Below are 20,489 nucleotides of genomic sequence, written 5' to 3' on the forward strand. Positions count from 1 at the left end.
GAGGTCTCCTGTGCCTCCATGTGAATTTCAGTATCATTTTTTCCAGATCTAAGAAGAATGTCTTTGGTATTTTCATTGGTATTGCATTGAATTTGTAAATTGCTTTTGGAAAAATTACCATTTTGATGATATTGATTCTTCGAATCCATGAACATGTAAGATTTTTTCATTTTTTGGTATCCTGTTCTCTTTCTTTAAAGTTTTGTAATTCTTATCATAGAGATCTTTAACATCCTTGTTTAAGTTTATTCCAAGATATTTGATTTTTTTTTTGTAGCTATTGTGAATGGGATTGATTTTAGAAGTTTTTTCTCATCCGTGGCATTGTCTGTATACAAAATATTGTGTGTATACAAAAGCTGTTGATTTTTGTGTATTAATTTTATATCCTGCTGTTTTGTCAAACTCTTCTGTAAGTTCCAATAATCTCTTAGTGGAGTTCTTTGAATCCCCTTAATAAAGAATCATATCATCTGCAAAGAGGGATAGATTGACTTCTTCCTTTTCAATTTGTATCTCTTTGATTTCTTTTTCTTCCTTATGGCTCTGTTTAAAACTTCCAGTATTGTATTGAATAACAATGGTGAGTGTGGGCATCCCTGTCTGCTACCGGATCTCAGTGGAATTGCTTCCAACTTTTCCCCATTCAATATGATGCTGGCCATGGGTTTTTCATAAATTGCCTTGATTGTGTTGAGGAACGTTCCTTCTATACCCAATTTGCTTAGTGTTTTCATCATGAAAGGGTGTTGTATTTTATCCAATGCTTTCTCTACATCTATTGAGATAATCATATGGTTTTTCTTCTGTAGTTTGTTAATGTGGTGTATCACATTTATAGATTTGTAAACATTGAACAATCCCTGCATACCAGGGATAAATTCCACTTGATCTGGGTGGATAATCTTTCTGATATGTTGTTGGATTCTATTGGCTAGAATTTTATTGAGGATTTTTGTGTCTATGTTCATCAGGGAAATTGGTCTTTCTCTGCTGCATTTTTTTCAAGTTTAGGACTTAAGGTGATGCTGGCTTCATACAAAGAATTTGGGAGAATTCCCTTTCTTTAGTTGTTTTGAATCGCTTGAGAAGAATTGGAGTTAGTTCTTCTTTAAATGTCTGGTAGAGTTCAGCAGTGAATCCATCTGGTCCTGGGCTTTTCTCTGCTGGAAGGATCTTTATTACTGATTCACTTTCTGACTTGGTTATGTATCTGTTTAGGTTTTCTATGTCTTCATGGTTCAATTTAGGTAGGTTATATGTCTCCAGGAATCTATCCATTTCTGCTAGATTTCCCAGTTTGTTGGCATACAACTCTTTGTAGTAGTTTCTGATGACTTTTGATTTCTGTGGTGTCTGTTGTTACATTCCCTTTTTCATCTCTAAGTCCTTTGATTTGGGTCTCCTTTTTTTGATTAGTTGGGCCCGTGGTATGTCAATTTTGTTTATTTTTTCAAAAATCTATTTCTTCGTTTAGCTGATCTTTCCTAATGTTTTTTTGGATTCAATTTTGCTAATTTCTTCTCTAATTTTAATTTTCTTTTCTCTTTCTAGTTTTGGGTTTGGTTTGCTGTAGTTTTTCTAGATCCTTGAGATGCATTGATAGCTCATTTATTTGGCAGAGTATACTTAATAGTATTCTCCATAAAGTTGGAGATACAAAGATGCATAAGATAGAAGCTTTAAATATCATAAAACATGTTACAGAATTTACTTGTGGAATGACTGTCTAAATATATTCTATTATTTCTTAATTGATATATAAAGATTGAATTTCCTGATATTTTAGAAGTGTGAAGTTTTGCCCAAATCTGAACAATCAGCTTAGATATTATTACCAGAGGTCTAATGATGAAAAGCTATTTCTCTTTCATTGTATTATGGATGTCAGCCATATAATTTTCTTTTTTTTTAATTTTTATTTATTCATTTATTTATTTGACAGGCAGGGTGGACAGTGAGAGAGAAAGACAGAGAGAAAGGTCTTCCTTTTTGCCACTACTTCACCCTCCAGTGGCCGCCGTGGCCGGTGCGCTGCGGCTGGCGCATCGCGCTGATCCGATGGCAGGAGCCAGGTGCTTTTCCTGGTCTCCCATGCGGGTGCAGGGCCCAGGGACTCGGGCCATCCTCCACTGCCTTCCCGGGCCACAGCAGAGAGCTGGCCTGGAAGAGGGGCAACCGGGACAGAATCCGGCACCCCGACCGGGACTAGAACCCGGTGTGCCGGCGCCGTAAGGCGGAGGATTAGCCTATTGAGCCACAGCACCGGTCCATAATAATTTTCTAAGCAGTTTATTTTTATGGTTATTGTTTGTTCAGTGCATGTAGAACTCAAGAACAAAGGTACAGCAAACTATGTAATGCTCAGTTATGTTTATTCATGTAAGAGTTTTACTTTGCAAAAATATTTTCCACTGAAGCTCCCCAAGGGCAGGTAACATTTTTATCCTTGTACCTATGACACATTTTTATACATGTTAATTTTTTGAAAAAAATTAAGGTAAAAAGTTTTCCAATCGTTGTAATTTGTAAATTCACAGATGTGGTTTTACATATTAAATATTTTTTAACATTGTGATGGGGCTGGTGCTGTGGCTTAGCAGGTATAATTATATCTAGTGTTGTCAGGAATGTGATTTCAAAGATATTAATGTGGGTAATTTCAGCTTTTAGTGAGTTTGTTTTTTAAACACAGCGTGATTTGATTCATGCCACATAATATATATAGATGTGTGAATCTATCACTTCAGCTTAAGAACTGAAATACTAAAATACTTCTTAAGTTCTCCCTGTATTCTACTATACCACTGCTTTCTCTGTGGTAATAGTTATTTAGTAATTTCTTTGTTTATAAACCTATTGATAGATTAATTGGAGGGCAGATATTACTGGCATATAATTTCACTAATTTATGAAAGTTTGGTGAAGTACATGTTTACAAGCCATAATGTTGGCATTCTCATTGACTGTTTGATTTTACAAATTCTTCTTGTGGGTAAGGAAATACATACTGTAAAATTTATGATTGACAATGGAAGAAAATCTATATGGATATTTTAGATATCTTTGCCATTATTTTTAGATGCATTTATGACTGTCATACTTGTGATTGATTGATTTTACCAAAAAATTCTCAAATAGCTGTTACATTCCAACCGTTGAGTATACAGCAGTGAGTACACCTGGCAAAACTTCCTGTCCTCATGGCTATGCCATGATGAAAATATTTTAGTATGTAAGATGGTGTTGTGGAATCCCCAAGACCTGAGTCTTCTCACTCAAACTGCCCATCACTGACACATATATGTAGGAAAAATAAAAAAAGGTAGGTATTCATTGCAATGCACAGAGCAAGGACCTGGGCAGCTATCTGTTGCTTAATTCCCGTGCTTCGTAACAGTTAAGTGTAAGAGTTCAAGAGATAGATTAACATTGGGATTAAAGGGGTATCGTAAGTGTCTGTGTCCTTGGTTGGGCTGAGGTGCTCATGACTCTCCTTTAATTGGTCAGTGATGCCATATTCTTTAGGGAATTTTGATGATATGTAAAATGGTCTTTAGTCAGTCAGATGGCTACATGTAGGTGATAATTTTTTTGCTCAGGGCCTGGGATTCCTGGGGCTTGAGGGCTTTCCTCAAGATAAGAACATTGGGATGTTTTCTCTAGAAGAGATAAATGACTTCATGCTTCTGATTATTAGGAACCTTGTAGGGCTGGCTGCACAACATCATTAATTCATTGATGTAGAAATTGATTCACAGTTCTGAAAGCAATAGAAGGAAATTTTAAACTAAAGGAGGGAGACTGAGAGACTATGGGAAACTGGAACCTGATGATATCTAGCCTCTGCATCCAAGTCTTTGTATAGGGGCTCAGTTTCATATGTAAAGGAAGACAAAAAGGCAAAAGCAAAGCCTAATGTTTTTGAGAGACCATAAAGAAGCTAATGTGACTGAATAATGCTAATGTACATACTGTATTTGAGTGTGTGTTCCTCAGAATATGATAAAAATATAAAGCAATCACCATACTTTTGTATGACATTAACTTTTTGACACCCTGCCAGTTATCTTGTGTTTCCATATTTTTATTTCTCTGATTTTGTTTTCTCTCGTGGTATTATTGTTTTTGTAATCCCCCTGTATTTTATAATTGAAAGTTAGGTCTCTAGACTTCATTAGATTAGTTTTCCATTTTACAGTACACATTTTGCAAGACAACTTAATAAATGAAATTTTTTATTGTATATTGTAAAACAGCTCAGGTTGTGTACTTATAAGTTGTGTTGAAATTGATCACTTAAATAAGGTAGTGAACATTCAGTCTTGTAAAAGTACTTTTCTCATTGCAGTTACCAAATAATTTGACACTGTTAACATCTTGTCAATGAAAAATTACTATTTATTAATGGTTTTAGTGTCCATTTATTATCTGTTCCTGAAATTTTTTATTTACTTTGAATGCTGAAGTTAATGTGGCCAAAAGTTTAATAATAGGATACTAAGTATTTTGATTTGAAATGATAGTCTCTTCTTTTTAAATTTTATTTAAGGTACACAAATTTCATGTATTTCATATGTGCTGATTTATGAGCATAATGATATTTTCCACTCTACACTCCTTCCCGCCCACACGCCCACCCTACTTCCCTCTCCTTCTCCTGTTCCCACTCTTTTAATTTTTACAAATGTCCATTTTCAGTTCATACTCATAAGATTAACCCTAAGTAGAGTTCAAGAGATAGTTTGAAAAAAACAAATCATGTTTCCTCAACTGTCGACTAGCCAAAAATAGTAATCAGATCTCAAAACGTCAGTTTCACTCCTCTGCATTACCTTTTACATACTCTTATTAGTTACCACAGATCAGGGAAAACATAGTAGTTGTCTTATGGGCTTGGCATATTTTACTAAGTATAATGGTTTCCAGTTGTATCCATTTTCTTGGAAAGATAGGATTTCATCTTATTTTATGGTAAATAGTTTTAGTTTACCAAACTTCATGCAGCTCTGCAATACCATCATTGTGCCTTTCTTTATAAACCTTTGCTAATTCTATTGCCTAGAGTGCAGTTATTCTTGTTGCCCTATTGCATCTGTAGAGATTAATACTCCTTTCTAGGACTGTGTATTCTTATAAGGATCATTATTATATTAATTTTGGTCCCTGGACTGTTTGTGTATGTTTGCATCTCCTTAATTAAAGTAGAAGTTCTTTGAAAGATAACATCCTTGTTTTGTTCAGTTTTTGGATGCCACGAACCTAGTACAGTACAAGGAGCGTATTTGTCCAATAATGTATTACTAGATGGATGAGTAGGTAAATGGGTGAATTGAATAGTTTCTACTTTCCAAACAACTGTTAGAAGCAATAAAGGTCCAGTAGGCCATTATTGGTAAGGGATATATTTTGCAACTCCCCATGGATGCCTTAAAGCATCTAGTACTAAAATTTATACACATATGCACACACACACAGATGTGCCTTAAACTTGTGATGGGGTTACATCCTGATAAATCTATTATAAAAGATCATAAACCAAAACATATTTAGGGGCAAGTGTTTGGCCCTAGTGTTTAATAATCTAGATGGAATAAACTCATGCCATATCAGTGTACTTGGGTTCAGGTCCCATTTCTGTTCCTGATTCCAGCTTCTTGCTAATGCACACCCTGGGAGGCAATAGATGTTGGCTCAAGTAGTGGGATCCCTGCCATGCATTTCGGAAACCTCCAGGCTTCCTTCTGGATTGCTTCAGCTTTTGTGGGCTTTGGGGAGTGAACCAGCTGGCATGCTTATTCCCTTCAGATTGATTCATTCATTTGTTCTCTCAAACCCCCCCCCCAAAAAAATAAAGTGTTAAAAATTTTATTGTTTTTAATACACCGAACCTATTGAACAGCATAGCTTAGGAACACACTATACTATGGAGTATTGGCTGTTTACTTCCATGGTAATAAGGTTGTGTGAGAGATGCAGTTAACTGCCACTGCCTAAGATCTTGAGAGAGTATCTTAACATGTGTTGCTAGTATAGGAAAAGGTCAAAATTGTAAATTTCAAATAAAATTTCTACTGAATGCATGTTTCCATATTATGTTAAAATTGGAAAATCCCAAGTCAGAGCATTGTGAAGTTTCTAAATTGGGGTCCATCTGTACTGTTTCTTCTCCTACATACTACACTAAAGTTTACTTTATAAACTTTATAAATTTATAAATATTCGACTCAGTAATAGATTAACAACAGTAACAAATAGCAAAGTAGAACAGTTTTAAGAACTTATGGTAATAAAAAATTAGGTGAGTGGGATCTGTCTGTCTGCTCTGCCTGCCCCTTAGTGACCATCGGGTGAGTAACTTACATATCATGGATATGCTGGACAATAGAATGACTCATATCCTGTACAGGGTGCAGTGAAATACCATGAGATTTCATCACATGAGTCAGAATGACCATCTAAAACTTAAAAGTTCTTTTTTCTCGAGTTTTCCCTTAATATTGACCACCATAGACCTCAGGTAACTGAAATTACAGAAAGTAAAACCACAGATAAGACTGTACTGTTAAATATATAAAATTGGTACAGTACAGAAGATTAATATAGCCCATGTGCAAAAATGACATGCAAATTTATGATGCAATCCATATTTACAAAACTCAAAGTGAGATCAGAAGTCTAAAGTTAAGACATTGAACTTTCAAACTACTGGAGAAGAACAAGAATTGGCATGGGTAAGACCCTAAAGTACAGGCAATAAAAGCAAAAATAGACAAATAATTGAGCTAAGAAACTTCTGTGCAACAAAGCAAGCAGTAGCAATCCAGGTAGGAAATAGGGAAAGCATATGAATAGATATTTTTCGAAGAAAAAAATACAAATGGCCAGACACATGAGAAAATGCTCAGAATTACTAGCCATTAGGGAAATAGAAATAAAGCCACAATGAAGTATCATTTCACTCCAGTTGAAATGACTAATACCCAAAAATAAAAAAAAAATTAACATGACAACAAGATTGTAGAGAAAACTACCCTAATAAACTTTTGGTAGGAATGCAAAATGATAGAACCATTATGGAAAACAGTATGGATGGCTTAGAAAACTCAAAATGGATCTACCACATGATCCAGCTATCCTGGAAATATATCCAAAGGAAGTGAAATTGGCTTGTGAAAGAGGTACTGGCACGCCCGTGTTTGTAGCAGCCCAGTTCACTATAGCAAGGATATGGAATCAAACTAGATGGTCATCAGCTGATGCTTGGATCAAAAACATGTTATATACAGCATGACAGAATATTACTAAGCCATAAAAAAGAATAAAATCCTGTCATTGACAACAGAATGGATGGATCGTGAGATCATTGTGCTAAGTGAAATAACCCTGGCTCAGAAAGAAAAATACATTTTCTCTCATTTGTAAAAGTTAATAAATTAAGAGTATAAAAATTGTGTAGCCATCGTACCCTTTGATATATGTTTATAGATATTGCTTCACTGAATTATAGCATGTATATGACAGTATACCCTTCTTTCCCCACATTTAAGATCAGTCACAAATCCCTCTTTATATTATATTAATATCTTTTCAAGGAAAAATATATTTCTAGTTTGCTCTTCATATTTTTATATTTTTACAAAGAAAGTCATAAATAAAAGTAAATTTCTTAAAATCTTTGGATAAGTCTGTTGATACTAGATAACCAAAAGCCAATGAATGTTTCACCCAAAATAAGTCAGCACTGCCCATCAGCTAGTCCATATAGCAGCTTGTTTGGGTTTACTTTTAGGTAATGTTTTATCTCTTTGGATATCTAGAATTTGTTTTTTTTTTTAATTAATTTATTTTTTTGACAGGCAGAGTCGACAGTGAGAGAGACAGAAAGAAAGGTCTTCCTTTACTGTTGGTTCACCCTCCAATGGCCGCTGTGGCCGGAGCGCTGCGGCCAGCGCACCGTGCTGATCTGAAGCCAGGAGCCAGGTGCTTTTCCTGGTCTTCTGTGCAGGTGTAGGGCCCAAGCACTTGGGCCATCCTCCACTGCACTCCTGGGCCACAGCAGAGAGCTGGACTGGAAGAGGGGCAGCCGGGACAGAATCTAGCACCCTGAACGGGACTAGAACCTGGGGTGCCAGCGCCACAGGCAGAGGATTAGTCTAGTGAGCCGCGGCGCCGGCTGGATATCTAGAATTTGTTAACAGACTGAGTTTCCAAACATCCATGAGGAATTGTTTGTTGCTGTTTTTATTTCCTACATATCATTATTAGTTTCTATGAAAATTCAAATATTTAAGCATTGGGCAACCAGCCTTCTATCTCTGCTAGGTATATAAGCTCTGCCTTGCAGTGGACCTCTCAGGAGATTGTTGTTCTCTCATTAAGAGTGTGGGGAGCAACTGGGAGCAACTCGGACTAGACTAAGTTACTGGAATTAAGACTTATTCTATGCATCTGCTCTCCCACAATATGGCGCTGGGAGAGGAGAAAACAGCTTCTACGCAGCTGTCTCTCGCCAACTTGAGTGATGACCTCCAGGAGCTGATCCTGCTCCTGATTGGAGGAGAGCAGAGTACTCGGCGTGTGGGCAGCCGAGTTGGGATTGGCGGAGGAGGACTATAAAGGAGGAGAGAGACAACATGCACCAGGAACATCTAAGGGGAACACCTGTGTAGCCCCCGAGAGAGCCGGCCGGTGGTGTGCCGCTCCCCCGCGGAAGTGGGGAATGTGGCAGGGGGAACCGCCCTTCCACGGAGGTGGAAGGGACGGTAGCCAACCCGGGAAGAACCAGCAGCAAACCCGGGAAGGGCCGAGCAGACGAAAGAACAGCGCAGGGTCCTGTGTCGTTCCTCCACGAAGAGGGGGAGCGACAAAGAGAATTTGGCACCATTATACTCTATCTGCTTCCTCGTGATTTCTGAAATTTTGGAGATAGACTTTTCTATTAGTTGCTTGTCTCTCCATTTGAGAGCAGCGTCCATCCTTTGGAAAAGAATCAGTAGACAACTCTTATGTCCTCAGAAGTTCCTATAGTAAACCACGTGAAACCCAATTGTAGAGAAGCAAGCACGTGGACTTTATAATCCCAGGACTATATTTAAACTCCAAGATAAAGAACAAGTTTGTTCTTAATGTCTTGTGTCTTTTATCTTTGTTCACACCATTAGTTCCCAAAGTGTATAGATTATATGAGATTATATATGTTCAAAGTACTTACCATATAGATGCTGGCTACATTATGTTTTATTTGCCTACACAGAGTTTACTCCCCGTGTTTCTTCCTGAACATATTTGGATGGATTGCTATTTTACTACACCTTTTATGGTTAGCTCTGTATTACTTTTCATGGAGAATGCCTCATATTATTCCTACCCTAAAATTCTTTTTGCCTTGCTAAACCTTTTTCTTATTTAATATGATTTACCTTTGTACTAGTTCATCCAATAAATAATTTATGCAAAACAATATCATTGAACTACCCTGAAGGATCTTAAGTATTAGTTATACATGAAACATTTGTCCTATTGGATCGTTATCTCTGTGTTTTTTTTAATCACTGTTATCTTAGCATTCCTGAAAAAAATGCTCTGCTACTTTGTGAAGGAAGCTAGTATTTAATCCCCCACTGCCCATCATTAACTAGACAATTCTTTTTACATTGTATGTGTAAATACGTTTGGCAAAGAGAAATTTAAAACTAGTGTTAAAGAATTTCCTTTGAAGTAGGTACAGATTTTTCTTTTTTTTCCCAAGTGTTTTTTTCCTTTTGATAGTATTTATAGAAGATATAAAATAGTATACATCTGGATTCTAGTCTGGAATTGGGTTATGTTTGTATTGTTGCTGTCCTTATCTTTGATAAAGCACAGGCTTAGGATTTCTTTAGTGGTGGACTACTGTTGCATGTACTTGGGAAACCAGTGGTTTTGTGTTTCTACACTTCACCCTCAGAGACCTCTGTTGTCTCTGCTCCCCCCACTCTTAACAGAGGGGATCTCTCTCCACATTCTTGCTCCTTTTCCTAGTGGTGGAACACTTTGCTTGTTGCCTTCGTGCTATGATAGGAGTATCTATTATGACAGTCTTGGCTGAAGTCTTAACTGCCCTGTGTACCTTGAGCCATTAATGGATCTTCTCAGCTTCCTGTCCCTGGTTTCTGTAGCAGCCAACCTGTGCCTGAAATGTATGGTTGTGCTTGAATGGGAATTCCTGCCCCTCTCCCAGAGTGAGCAGATGTATGCTTGGTATTGGTATAGAGTTTAGAGTCCCAGAGAGTGTTTTGTCTTGTTTTCTCTCCCAGTTTAGAGTGTTTTTCTTCTACTCTTGACTAAGCTGTAGTGGAATTTTGCCTGTGCCATGAAGGTGACTCAGTTTGCCATTCCTTTCTCCAGCAGATAAGGCTTCTGACTTGTAGGAGAGGAAGGTCCAGGAAAAGCAAACAGGTCTAATTGAACCTTAACCCCTGCCTACCTGCCTCATTAAGATGTTCTGTGTTTTCTTTTCCTGTCAGTTTTTGTAATAAGAATCAAATTGAGACCTGCAAAAAATAGTTTTGAATGAGTGCAAACTACTTGTTTTCCAGTGACAAGCTAGCACACACTTGTCAGTTCATTAAAATTTTAGTTATTTCTTGTTACCTGAAAAAACTTGTATATGGATTATTTTATTAAAATCTGTATAACATATGAGTATGTTAAGATGTTTTGTTACCATCTTAAACCATAATATATAAATGTATTCTTTTATAACAATATTAGCATGTCTTCTTTTTTTATATATAGATTTTTCTTATTTGAGAGGCACAGTTTCAGACAAAGGGAAAGACAAAAAGGTCTTCCATCCAGTGGTTCGCTCCCCAAATGGCTGCAACATCGAGAATTGAGCAGATCCAAAGCCAGGAGCCAGGAGCTATTTCCATGTCTCCCGAATGGGTACAGGGACCCAAGCACTTGGGCCATCTTCCAGTGCTTTTCCGGCCCGTTAGCAGAGATCTGGATCAGAAAAGGTGCTGCTGGGACACGAAACAGTGAGCATTTGGGATGCTGGCACCACAGGCAGAGGCGGAGGCAATGTGCCACAGCACTGGCCCCTTCTATTATGCTTTTAATATTTACTCATTCAAATCTTCCATTGTAATAGTTGATAACCTTACTATAAAAGGTTTTTAAGTTATGCTTTGGGACAAAACATTTATATGAAAACTTGATAAAGTTCCAGATTTGCTTATTTGTAGTTAAATACCTGTTTTTAAAATCAAATCAACCTTCAAGTGAAATTTTAAGAGGTGACAAAGATTGGACCAATAACTAACTTATAAGTTATGTAACCCCACATATGATAAGAATGTTTAAATATTCTCAAGCCTCAATATCACAGTGGGTATAACTAGGAGGTCATGGTTAATTCTGGGGAGACAAATGCCAGCTGTTAAGAAATACATGCCAGTTATGGACCTGTAATAAAATACTTGAGTAGATACTTCATTGAAAAATAACTTGCTGTTCATTCTAGAAATACTCTATTTTTGGACTTCAAGATAATGACAATGACAGTAAAAATTGTAATAGCTCTGGTTTATAAATTTTTAATTTTCTTTTTTCTAGACATAACTGGGAACATTTTTAATATTTTAAATCTTATGGTTGCACAAAATATGAATTATTATTTCCTGTTTATTTACGGCCACAGATGTAGAAACTGAATCTCAGGGTCAAGTGAGTTGCCCAAGGCTACTAAACTAGTTTAAGTTAGAACATGGCTTTGACCCAAGATTAGTCTAAACTAACCTCAGTATCAGAACTCATTGCATTATATCACTCTGCCTTCCAAAACTCAACAAATCTAGACAAGAAAGCTATTGTTGAAAAATATCGAATAATTTTAAAAAAACTTGAAGTTTTAAAAACTCCAGCTATTAGGGCCGGCGCCGTGGCTCACTTGGCTAATCCTCCGCCTTGCGGCGCCGGCACACCGGGTTCTAGTCCCGGTCGGGGCGCCGGATTCTGTCCCGGTTGCCCCTCTTCCAGGCCAGTTCTCTGCTGTGGCCCGGGAGTGCAGTGGAGGATGGCCCAAGTGCTTGGGCCCTGCACCTCATGGGAGACCAGGATAAGTACCTGGCTCCTGCCATCGGATCAGCACGGGGCGCCGGCTGTGGCGGCCATTGGAGGGTGAACCAACGGCAAAGGAAGACCTTTCTCTCTGTCTCTCTCTCTCACTGTCCACTCTGCCTGTCAAAAAAAAAAAAAAAAAAAAAAAAAAAAACAACTCCAGCTATTATTTTTATTTATTTTTTTAATTTATTTTTTTTTTACAGGCAGAGTGGATAGTGAGAGAGAAAGACAGAGAGAAAGGTCTTCCTTTGCCGTTGGTTCACCCTCCAATGGCTGCCGCGGCCAGCGCGCTGCAGACGGCGCACCACGCTGATCCGAAGGCAGGAGCCAGGTACTTATCCTGGTCTCCATGGGGTGCAGGGCCCAAGGACTTGGGCCATCCTCCACTGCACTCCCGGGGCACAGCAGAGAGCTGGCCTGGAAGAGGGGCAACCGGGACAGAAACCGGTGCTCTGACTGGGACTAGAACCCGGTGTGGCCTGGAAGAGGGGCAACCCGGACAGAATCCAGTGCTCCGACCGGAACTAGAACCCAGTGTGCTGGCACCGCAAGGCGGAGGATTAGCCTAGTGAGCCGCGGCGCCGGCTTTCAGCTATTATTTTTATTATTAATTTATTTCATTTGAAAGGCAGAGTTACAGAGAGAGAGGTCTTCCAACCGCTGGTACACTCTCCAATTGGCAGAAACTACTGGAGCTGAGCCGATCCAAAGCCAGAAGCCAGGAGCTTCCTTCAGGTCTCCCACACAGGTGCAGGGCTCAAGAACTTGGGCCATCTTCCATTGCTTTCTCAAGCCACAGCAGAGAGCTTGATCAGAAATAAGGCAGCCAGGACTCGAACTGGGGCCCATATGTGATGCCAGCACCATTGATGGCAGCTTTACCTGCTATGCCAAAGTGTTGGTCCTTAGCTATTATTTTTTACATACTTTTATGCTGACTACCTTTTCAGCAGCATATGTATGCTTTATCTTTTTGGCGAGCTTACTCTTTGGAATTGAAGTTACTTCAGCTCACAAAAAGGTGTGAGGTTTTTTTTTTTTTCCCTTCCATTTTTAGCCTTCCAGCTCATAAGTGGAAGCCACTCATGAATACCCAGTTGTACCAGAATCATATATTGAATAAATCATCTTTCCTCACTTCTCATTAATTCCATTCTCTTAACAGTGGGAATTGATTTGTCTATAACAAGAAAAATAGAACACAGTAGTGTAAACTGTTTATTTGTCTTACACAGAATGGATTAGGGTTGACAATATTTGTTTAGTACTGATGTTTAACAGGGCAATCAAAGACCTATTTTTTTTCCCTCTTCTGTGATTCTGAGTCCTCTTATTTGTCTCCTATTAATTGTAAGACTTACGTTTGAACAACTAGGTAATTAAAAGATGGAAGGAATAAAGGGCTTAAAAAGTTACTGTTCCAGTCTGTTCTTGTTAAATGTTTTTCTAGAAACTCATTAGCAAATTACATTTTTTTCATCAGATAATGATCATTCTTTTCTTCAGTTCATCAACTGGGTTGCTTAATTAGGAAATCAAGTACTTTAGTTCCTTGGAGCTCTGATTGTTAGGTACACTGCTTTTGAATCTTCTGCTGTATACCTGTAAAATTCAGGTTTTGATGTATGCTGATTATTCTGCCTTTCTTTCCTCCAGCTGTTGGACCTGTCTAGGTAATGTATTTTCTTGTGGTCTACTTGTGGTCCAGGTCTAGTTGTGGATCATTCATTGACTAAATCTCCCAATTTGTTTTAAAGCAAGAGGAGCTCTTAGTCCCGTGGGCTTTTGTGATACAAAAGTTGGAGGCAGGTTGCTGAGGTATTTTGGGAAGCATCCTGGCTGTTCAGTCTGTGTGCCTTTTCCAGTCTACACCTGCATTCCAAATCTAGAGGTCTAACAAGATTTATCTAGCCTCTTAACATTTGGGGGCCAAGTGAACGCCCTAACACTCATACAGTACCGACATTAACTTTCTTTTGGGATTTTAACTACAATTGTCAATCTCTTCCCAGTTTGTTTTATATTCCTTAGTCTTGGAACTGTTTTGTTTCCTACGACACCACAGAGCCCTTTAAATGGCTTTTGCGGTAGTGGTTTGTCTAGGAAAGATAAAAAGCTACAAATGAAGATATGTAGATAACCAAGTTAATAGAATTACTTTCTACTTTGCGAATTTCCATTTCTATAATGTTTTTAACTGGAAAAACACTTACTAGTTGGTTTCAACTCTCAGTTCTGTGTTATTAACAAGGTGGTGCAGTGTGGTCACAAAAGAACCCAGGTTAATATTTTCTGGCAAAAGTAACTCGGAGAAGTAAAAAGTTAGGATCAAGTTCAGAGTAAAATTGAAAGTAATGAGGTTGGAGTTTTCAACATGAGGTTAGCTTTAAGCCTGTCAATAAAATACTTTTAATTTTTGAAATTCTTAATTTTTGAAAATTCACTTTAAAATTTTGGAAGTTTTCTAATTAAACTAATTTTAAAAGCTTTCTACTTCAAATAATCACAGCTATAATCCAAGTACAACAAACTTTATTGTTTTGAATGGTATACATAGAAAAAAGAAGCAGTAATTTTGAACATTTAAAAATTAGTTGTGGCATGTCAGAATCCAAAATTATAAATTGATCAACGTACTTCTGAAAGTTACCTTGTATTTCTGTCCACATCTATTTTTTAATAAAGGTTCTTTTATAATGGGTAGGAAGAATGCCAGAACTTGAACCAGTGCTCCTATATGGGCTGCCAGTTATGGGGCAGCAGCTTGACTCACTGCACTGCACTGCCAGTCCCCAGACTGCTTTATACCATAATTAATATGTTCTTTTTTATCCCTTTCAGGACAGTGGTGATTATCCCCTTACCATGCCTGGACCTCAGTGGAAAAAATTTCGTTCAAATTTTTGTGAATTTATTGGAGTCTTGATTCGACAGTGTCAATATAGCATAATTTACGATGAGTATATGATGGACACAGTGATCTCCCTTTTGACTGGTTTGTCAGACTCCCAGGTCAGAGCTTTTAGGCATACAAGTACTCTTGCTGGTAAGTAATCAGCATTTTCTTACCTTTTCTTTATTTTTCTTAAATGTATCATTCTGTTAAACTTTTAGTATACTCCTGAATAATAACATTTTCCCCTAATGATTTGTCTAGTTTATTCATGTAAAGTGTTTGGCTTTTAGCTAACTGATGTTTTTTGACCTGTGTCAACAAATGCCTGTCTGAATTTTTTTTTTTTTTAATTTTATAATCAAAGAAATTTTAAGAGGCCAATAGGCCATGCTCTTTGGTAAATCTAAGTAGTAATATTTGAAATTCCAAATTCATACTTTTTCCTCCTCTTAATTGTTCCTTTATTATTCATTGTTATTTATCTATAACTATGTAAACATTTGTTTATATTTTAAGCAGTTCATCTAGTAAGATGTTAGACATTTTTCCTATTCCTTATAGAACTTAGATATACCTAAACTTAATGTTTCTAAAATGAGTTCATTCAGGTAGGCTACGGATAATTTGAAAAACTGGCTGACTGTAGTTTTCATTTTTGCATTCTTCATTTTAGAATTATCTTGATAACTTGTCAGCTATTTATTTTCATTTTTCCACAACAGGATAATTTCATTTTCCCTCTCTTAACTGTGTTTTCCTAAAATGACTGTTCTTTCTCACTCATGACATGGAATGCATGCATACATATATGTACATAAACATATTAAATGCTGCTAAATTACAGCCTTTTTAATCGTAGTAACTTTGTCTATATTCATCTTATTTATTATCATGACAAAAATGGTTTAGTTTCATTATTGTATGTCATATTGCATTTAAATTTCAATATCTCACTAATTATTTAATCATTGGTTCTCTCTCTCTCTCTCTTTTTTTTTTTTTTTTTTTTTTTTTTTTTTTTTTTGACAGGCAGAGTGGACAGTGAGAGAGAGAGACAGAGAGAAAGGTCTTTCTTTGCCGTTGGTTCACCCTCCAATGGCCGCCGCGGCCAGCGCACCGCGCTGATCCGATGGCAGGAGCCAGGAGCCAGGTGCTTTTCCTGGTCTCCCATGGGGTGCAGGGCCCAAGCACCTGGGCCATCCTCCACTGCACTCCCGGGCCACAGCAGAGAGCTGGCCTGGAAGTGGGGCAACTGGGACAGAGTCCGGCGCCCCGACCGGGACTAGAACCCGGTGTGCCGGCGCCGCTAGGCAGAGGATTAGCCTAGTGAGCCGCGGCGCCGGCCTAATCATTGGTTCTCAAACTTTAGCATGCATCATAAACACCTACAGAGCTTGTTGAAAGATTGTTGTTGGGCCTAACCCCCAAAGTTGAACAGGTTTCTGGGTGATGTTCTTGCTAGTGTTTTGAGTACTTACTGTAAATACATTGCAAAAGCCTTATTTAAAATTCTGTCATTTCCTGGCTTAACTTGTTGCCCAAAACCAATATGATAATATTGTCTGGAGTCATACTTTATTTTTTCTGCCTCCAGTTCCCTTTTTATCCTCAACATGGTTGATCCATATTAGGGTCTGTTAGTCTCTTGTTAGAGTTCTACAGCAAATATAAAACACAGTTGGTTTACTTTTGAGGTTGAAATTTCTCTTGTTGTAAGAAACAGATTTTGAGCAACTTTTTTAAAAGTAAAATAATAGATATTATGGTTGAAAAATATTTCTGTAGAACATGTAGTAAACACAGTTTATTCTGTGTCTTGAGTATCTTTCTCATTCGGAAAACAGATCTTGTTGGAATCAGTTGCATTTTTTAAAACAGTACTATAAAAATATGGTTTATTGTTTAAAACATTACTCGATATTATACATTGTTTTCTAATTTCATGAACTTTAGTGTCTTCAGCATTTGATATTTTTTCATTTTTCCTATTTTCATCTTTTTAAGTACCGTAATGACCATTTACATGGTTGTCATACTTAGGCAGTTCATTGATTAGATATAAACAAAGCTTAAACACAAAGTAGAAATTGCTTCTGAATAGCCAAAACTGCTGTTATAAAAATTAATGAAGTTGCATTGTCGATACAGTAGTAATTGTTTGGTTTTCCAAGACCAAGGGAAAAGGAGAAGCATTAGGTTAATATAGGGGACACCTTAGAAACTATCCTGCTGGTGGTATTGTGAAAATTCCTAACAGAAAGGAAAACAAGAAAATTAATTTACAAATCTGAAGATAAAAGCCACTGGTGGTGGGATGGGGTGTTTTCTGTATTGGCAAGCTAACCTTTCTTTAGTCCAGAAGCCTGTATACATTCTGTACAACAGATTAAATATGTGCCATATACTCCTTAAAAACACAAGTGAAAGACTATTATAGTACAGAAATATGCAGACTATTTTGCCTCCTAAAATTTTGTTTTGATTATCTATACAAGGCTCTTTAATTCATTTGTTTGTGTCCTCTACTCCATGTAAATGAGGTATTACTGTATTTTACTGACGTTAATATGGTCCTTTTTTGTTCTCCTTTCCATTCATTGTTTTTCAATGACTTTATTATAACCATTTTCTCTGTATTTACCCCTTTGTTTATCTATCTGCCATGCTTAAAAATGTTTTCATTACTGCTTTCTTTCTATATCTTTGAGCTGTGTAATTCGCTCCTCCCTGTAGTTGCCTATCTGTCTCTCCTCACACAATTTACTGATGTCCACTTTAGCTTTAAAGCTGCATAATATACAGTTTTGCTTTAACCTAAGCTCTTTTTATGCCATTATGTAGCATATTTGAATTTCACATTTTTCAAAATCATATTGAAAAATAGAAAGTGAGTTATATTTACACTGGTTTTTCAAAGAATAATACCTGTTTTTAGGCATTTTCTAAATTTACTCTAAAATATTAATGTAATTCCCATGTTTCTGCAATAATGGTGAGATCTTCCAATGCTCTGTTGTATAAAATGTGAAATATTAGTCCCCCTTCCCTTCAACAAAGCACAGAGGGCTTGCTGAGAACTTAATTTCAGACTGGACAGTAATCATTCATCTTTTAAAGGGATTTTTGGTTCTTGACTTTGCCATCGTCTTTTTTTTATGGTATGTGTGCAAGGAATAGATTATAAGATAATCATTTTTATTCACTTTGCAGGACAAGTCTTGGGGACTAGATAAAATGGGCAGGAACATGTAATCCTCTGCTTCAAAGACTATGTGCATGGACAGTTGCAAGGCAGTTATGGCCAGATATGATTATCGTCTTTGGAATAAAATGCTCCTTGACATTGCTTATATCTTAGCTGAGGAGAGACGATCAGGTTAGTTATTTTGTAGGGTACAGATGTGATGAGTTCCAGAGCTTCATTAAGTCATCAGAGTGGTCTTAATCAGTGGTACTTTTAATCTGTTTCCAAGTACCTCATTTTCTTGTTATAAATTAAACAATGTGTCCCGATTGTCAGTGTTTATGCATTGCATTTAATTGTACACTTTTACCTATGTTTTTATTAAAAGTTGTTAACATTCTGTAGGTCTTTAGGACTATTTATTTCAGTTAGAAATACTGTCATTTTCCATTGGAGTTAAACTCTTTTGGAATATTTTTATTGTTAAATTGAAACAATGTTAGCAATTACATTTTATGTAATATTTTCCTTTATCCTAAGTAAAATTTTAAAACACCCTTTCATTTATTTAAAGCACTTTAATAAAGAAGGATGAAGAAGGCTTCCTGTATTATGGTTTACACCTCCCAGGAGACATTTGAAATTAAATTGTCAGTGTACGACTAAAACAATGCATTGATTCTAGAATTTTTTTAATCCTTAGCAAGGAATAAAAGGAGATTGAGTTCATCTAGTCACAGATCATCTAAACAATGGTATTCCTGTCCAGGAGTTTGAGGATGTTCTTCTCAATTTTTTGTTATTTTCTCACATATATTTCTATTATGTTACAAATAGCTTAATTATAATTACCTCTCACTTCTAAAGTAAAAATGCTAATTTGAACAAATAATAAAAACTATAAAAGATTTATATTAATAATGGCATGGAGGTTTTTTTTCTGCTTTCCAAAATATATTGGGAAAAATTGTAAAATGTGGTCAAGGTGACAAATGAGGCCAGTCTTCAACAGTGGTTAACAAGTGCTTCTTAGACATTTGATAGAGTAAACCTTTCTTTATAACTTACTGTTTAACATTATTTTATTGACATGTAGTTCAACATTGATTAATATGTGTTACAATGTAAGCATCTCTGGGCTTTTCCTTTGAGGAAAACTATGTCATATGAAATTGCTTTGTTCTTTAATCAAAGGCTGAAAACTGTTTGCCTCAAAAAATTGACAATTTTTGTCTTTTAGTTAGTAATACTTTAATAGAATGGTTAATAGAAAAGTTTCTGAAGCCAGATTCTGCATTCATATCACTCTTTGCCTTTTACTAGTTGGATAACCTTGGACAAGTCCTTAACTTATCTGAAGTAATTTTTTCTTACGCAAAGTGGAAAAGATAATAATAGCTACCTCTTGTTAAAAGAGATCAGGAGAATTTAGATCAGCGCTTGGCATTTAGAAAGCTGCTGCTATTTAATGACAAGAAGAGCTACTGATGCTTGCCAGTGTTTCCCTTCATTCATGTTTTTACTCAGAATTAATTGAGTACCAATTTATCTTAGTAATAGAAGACTGAACAAATGGAGAAATCAAAAATAAGTAATTTCATAAGTAAATAACTCTAAATTGCTCTTAAGAAAACTGACAGCATGCATTTTTATTTTTATAAATGATTTGGAGACATAAAAGGTGGTATCTGGGGTGAGCTTTACTAAATATTCAAAAGAGTGGGGTATTCTGTGTGGCTTGAGTACTTGCCATTTCCTTGCCATTTTTGGAAATCTCCCAAGTGTCATAGCATCAAGTATATGAGGGGAGTGAAGTGTCAGCCATGGCCATTTTATTGTAATGAGCAAAAAGTCGTTGTGGGAACATAGCCAGCAGCCATATTGGATGTTTTTAGCCAGTGCTCTCGTTTTCTGCTGTGGGGGAAAAAGGGGGTGGGGTTTGTTTTGGGCATTGCAGGGGTTGGGTGGGGGTAATGCAGGGAGGTGCTGGTGACCTCAGCTACTCCTTGCTAACTTCCTTGCCTACATCACAGATAGATTATTTCCAGTTTCTAAGGTTTGGAACTGAAAATTCTAGCAAGTTTGGCATTACCAAAATATAGGTGATAGAGTGTAAATAATTTCTTCCTTTTGTCTTTATATTTTATTTTCCTCATAGTCATTTAAAAATTCTCCTAGAGACTGTTTTCCTTTATATGTTTGTCATTGTGTTTCTATACTTCATTACTTTTGTCCTCCAAGTATAATACCTTTGTTTACTTTCTAGGATTTGTGAGCTGTAGACTTCTGATGTTCTTGGGG

General features: G+C 36.8%; 1 protein-coding gene and 1 non-coding gene across 7 annotated transcripts in view; both read left to right on the top strand.

Moving 5' to 3' along the window:
* STAG1 (STAG1 cohesin complex component) overlaps positions 1-20,489 on the top strand; it is a 381,944-nt gene that overhangs the window by 222,539 nt on the left and 138,916 nt on the right. For 5 of the 6 annotated variants that reach the window (XM_070072781.1, XM_002716398.5, XM_070072783.1 and 2 more), the window contains one exon: positions 14,950-15,154. In XM_070072781.1, the coding sequence (XP_069928882.1) occupies positions 14,950-15,154 (205 nt within the window). Of the gene's footprint in view, positions 1-14,949; positions 15,155-18,214; positions 18,381-20,489 lie in introns of those variants that run through there. The other variant, XM_051859005.2, reaches the window with a different exon arrangement.
* On the top strand, positions 6,553-6,654 carry LOC127483056 (U6 spliceosomal RNA). The gene has a single exon (XR_007909026.1). It is a non-coding gene; the product is annotated as a U6 spliceosomal RNA (small nuclear RNA).

Source organism: Oryctolagus cuniculus, chromosome 4, assembly GCF_964237555.1.
Source record: "Oryctolagus cuniculus chromosome 4, mOryCun1.1, whole genome shotgun sequence".
Classification (NCBI taxonomy): domain Eukaryota; kingdom Metazoa; phylum Chordata; class Mammalia; order Lagomorpha; family Leporidae; genus Oryctolagus; species Oryctolagus cuniculus.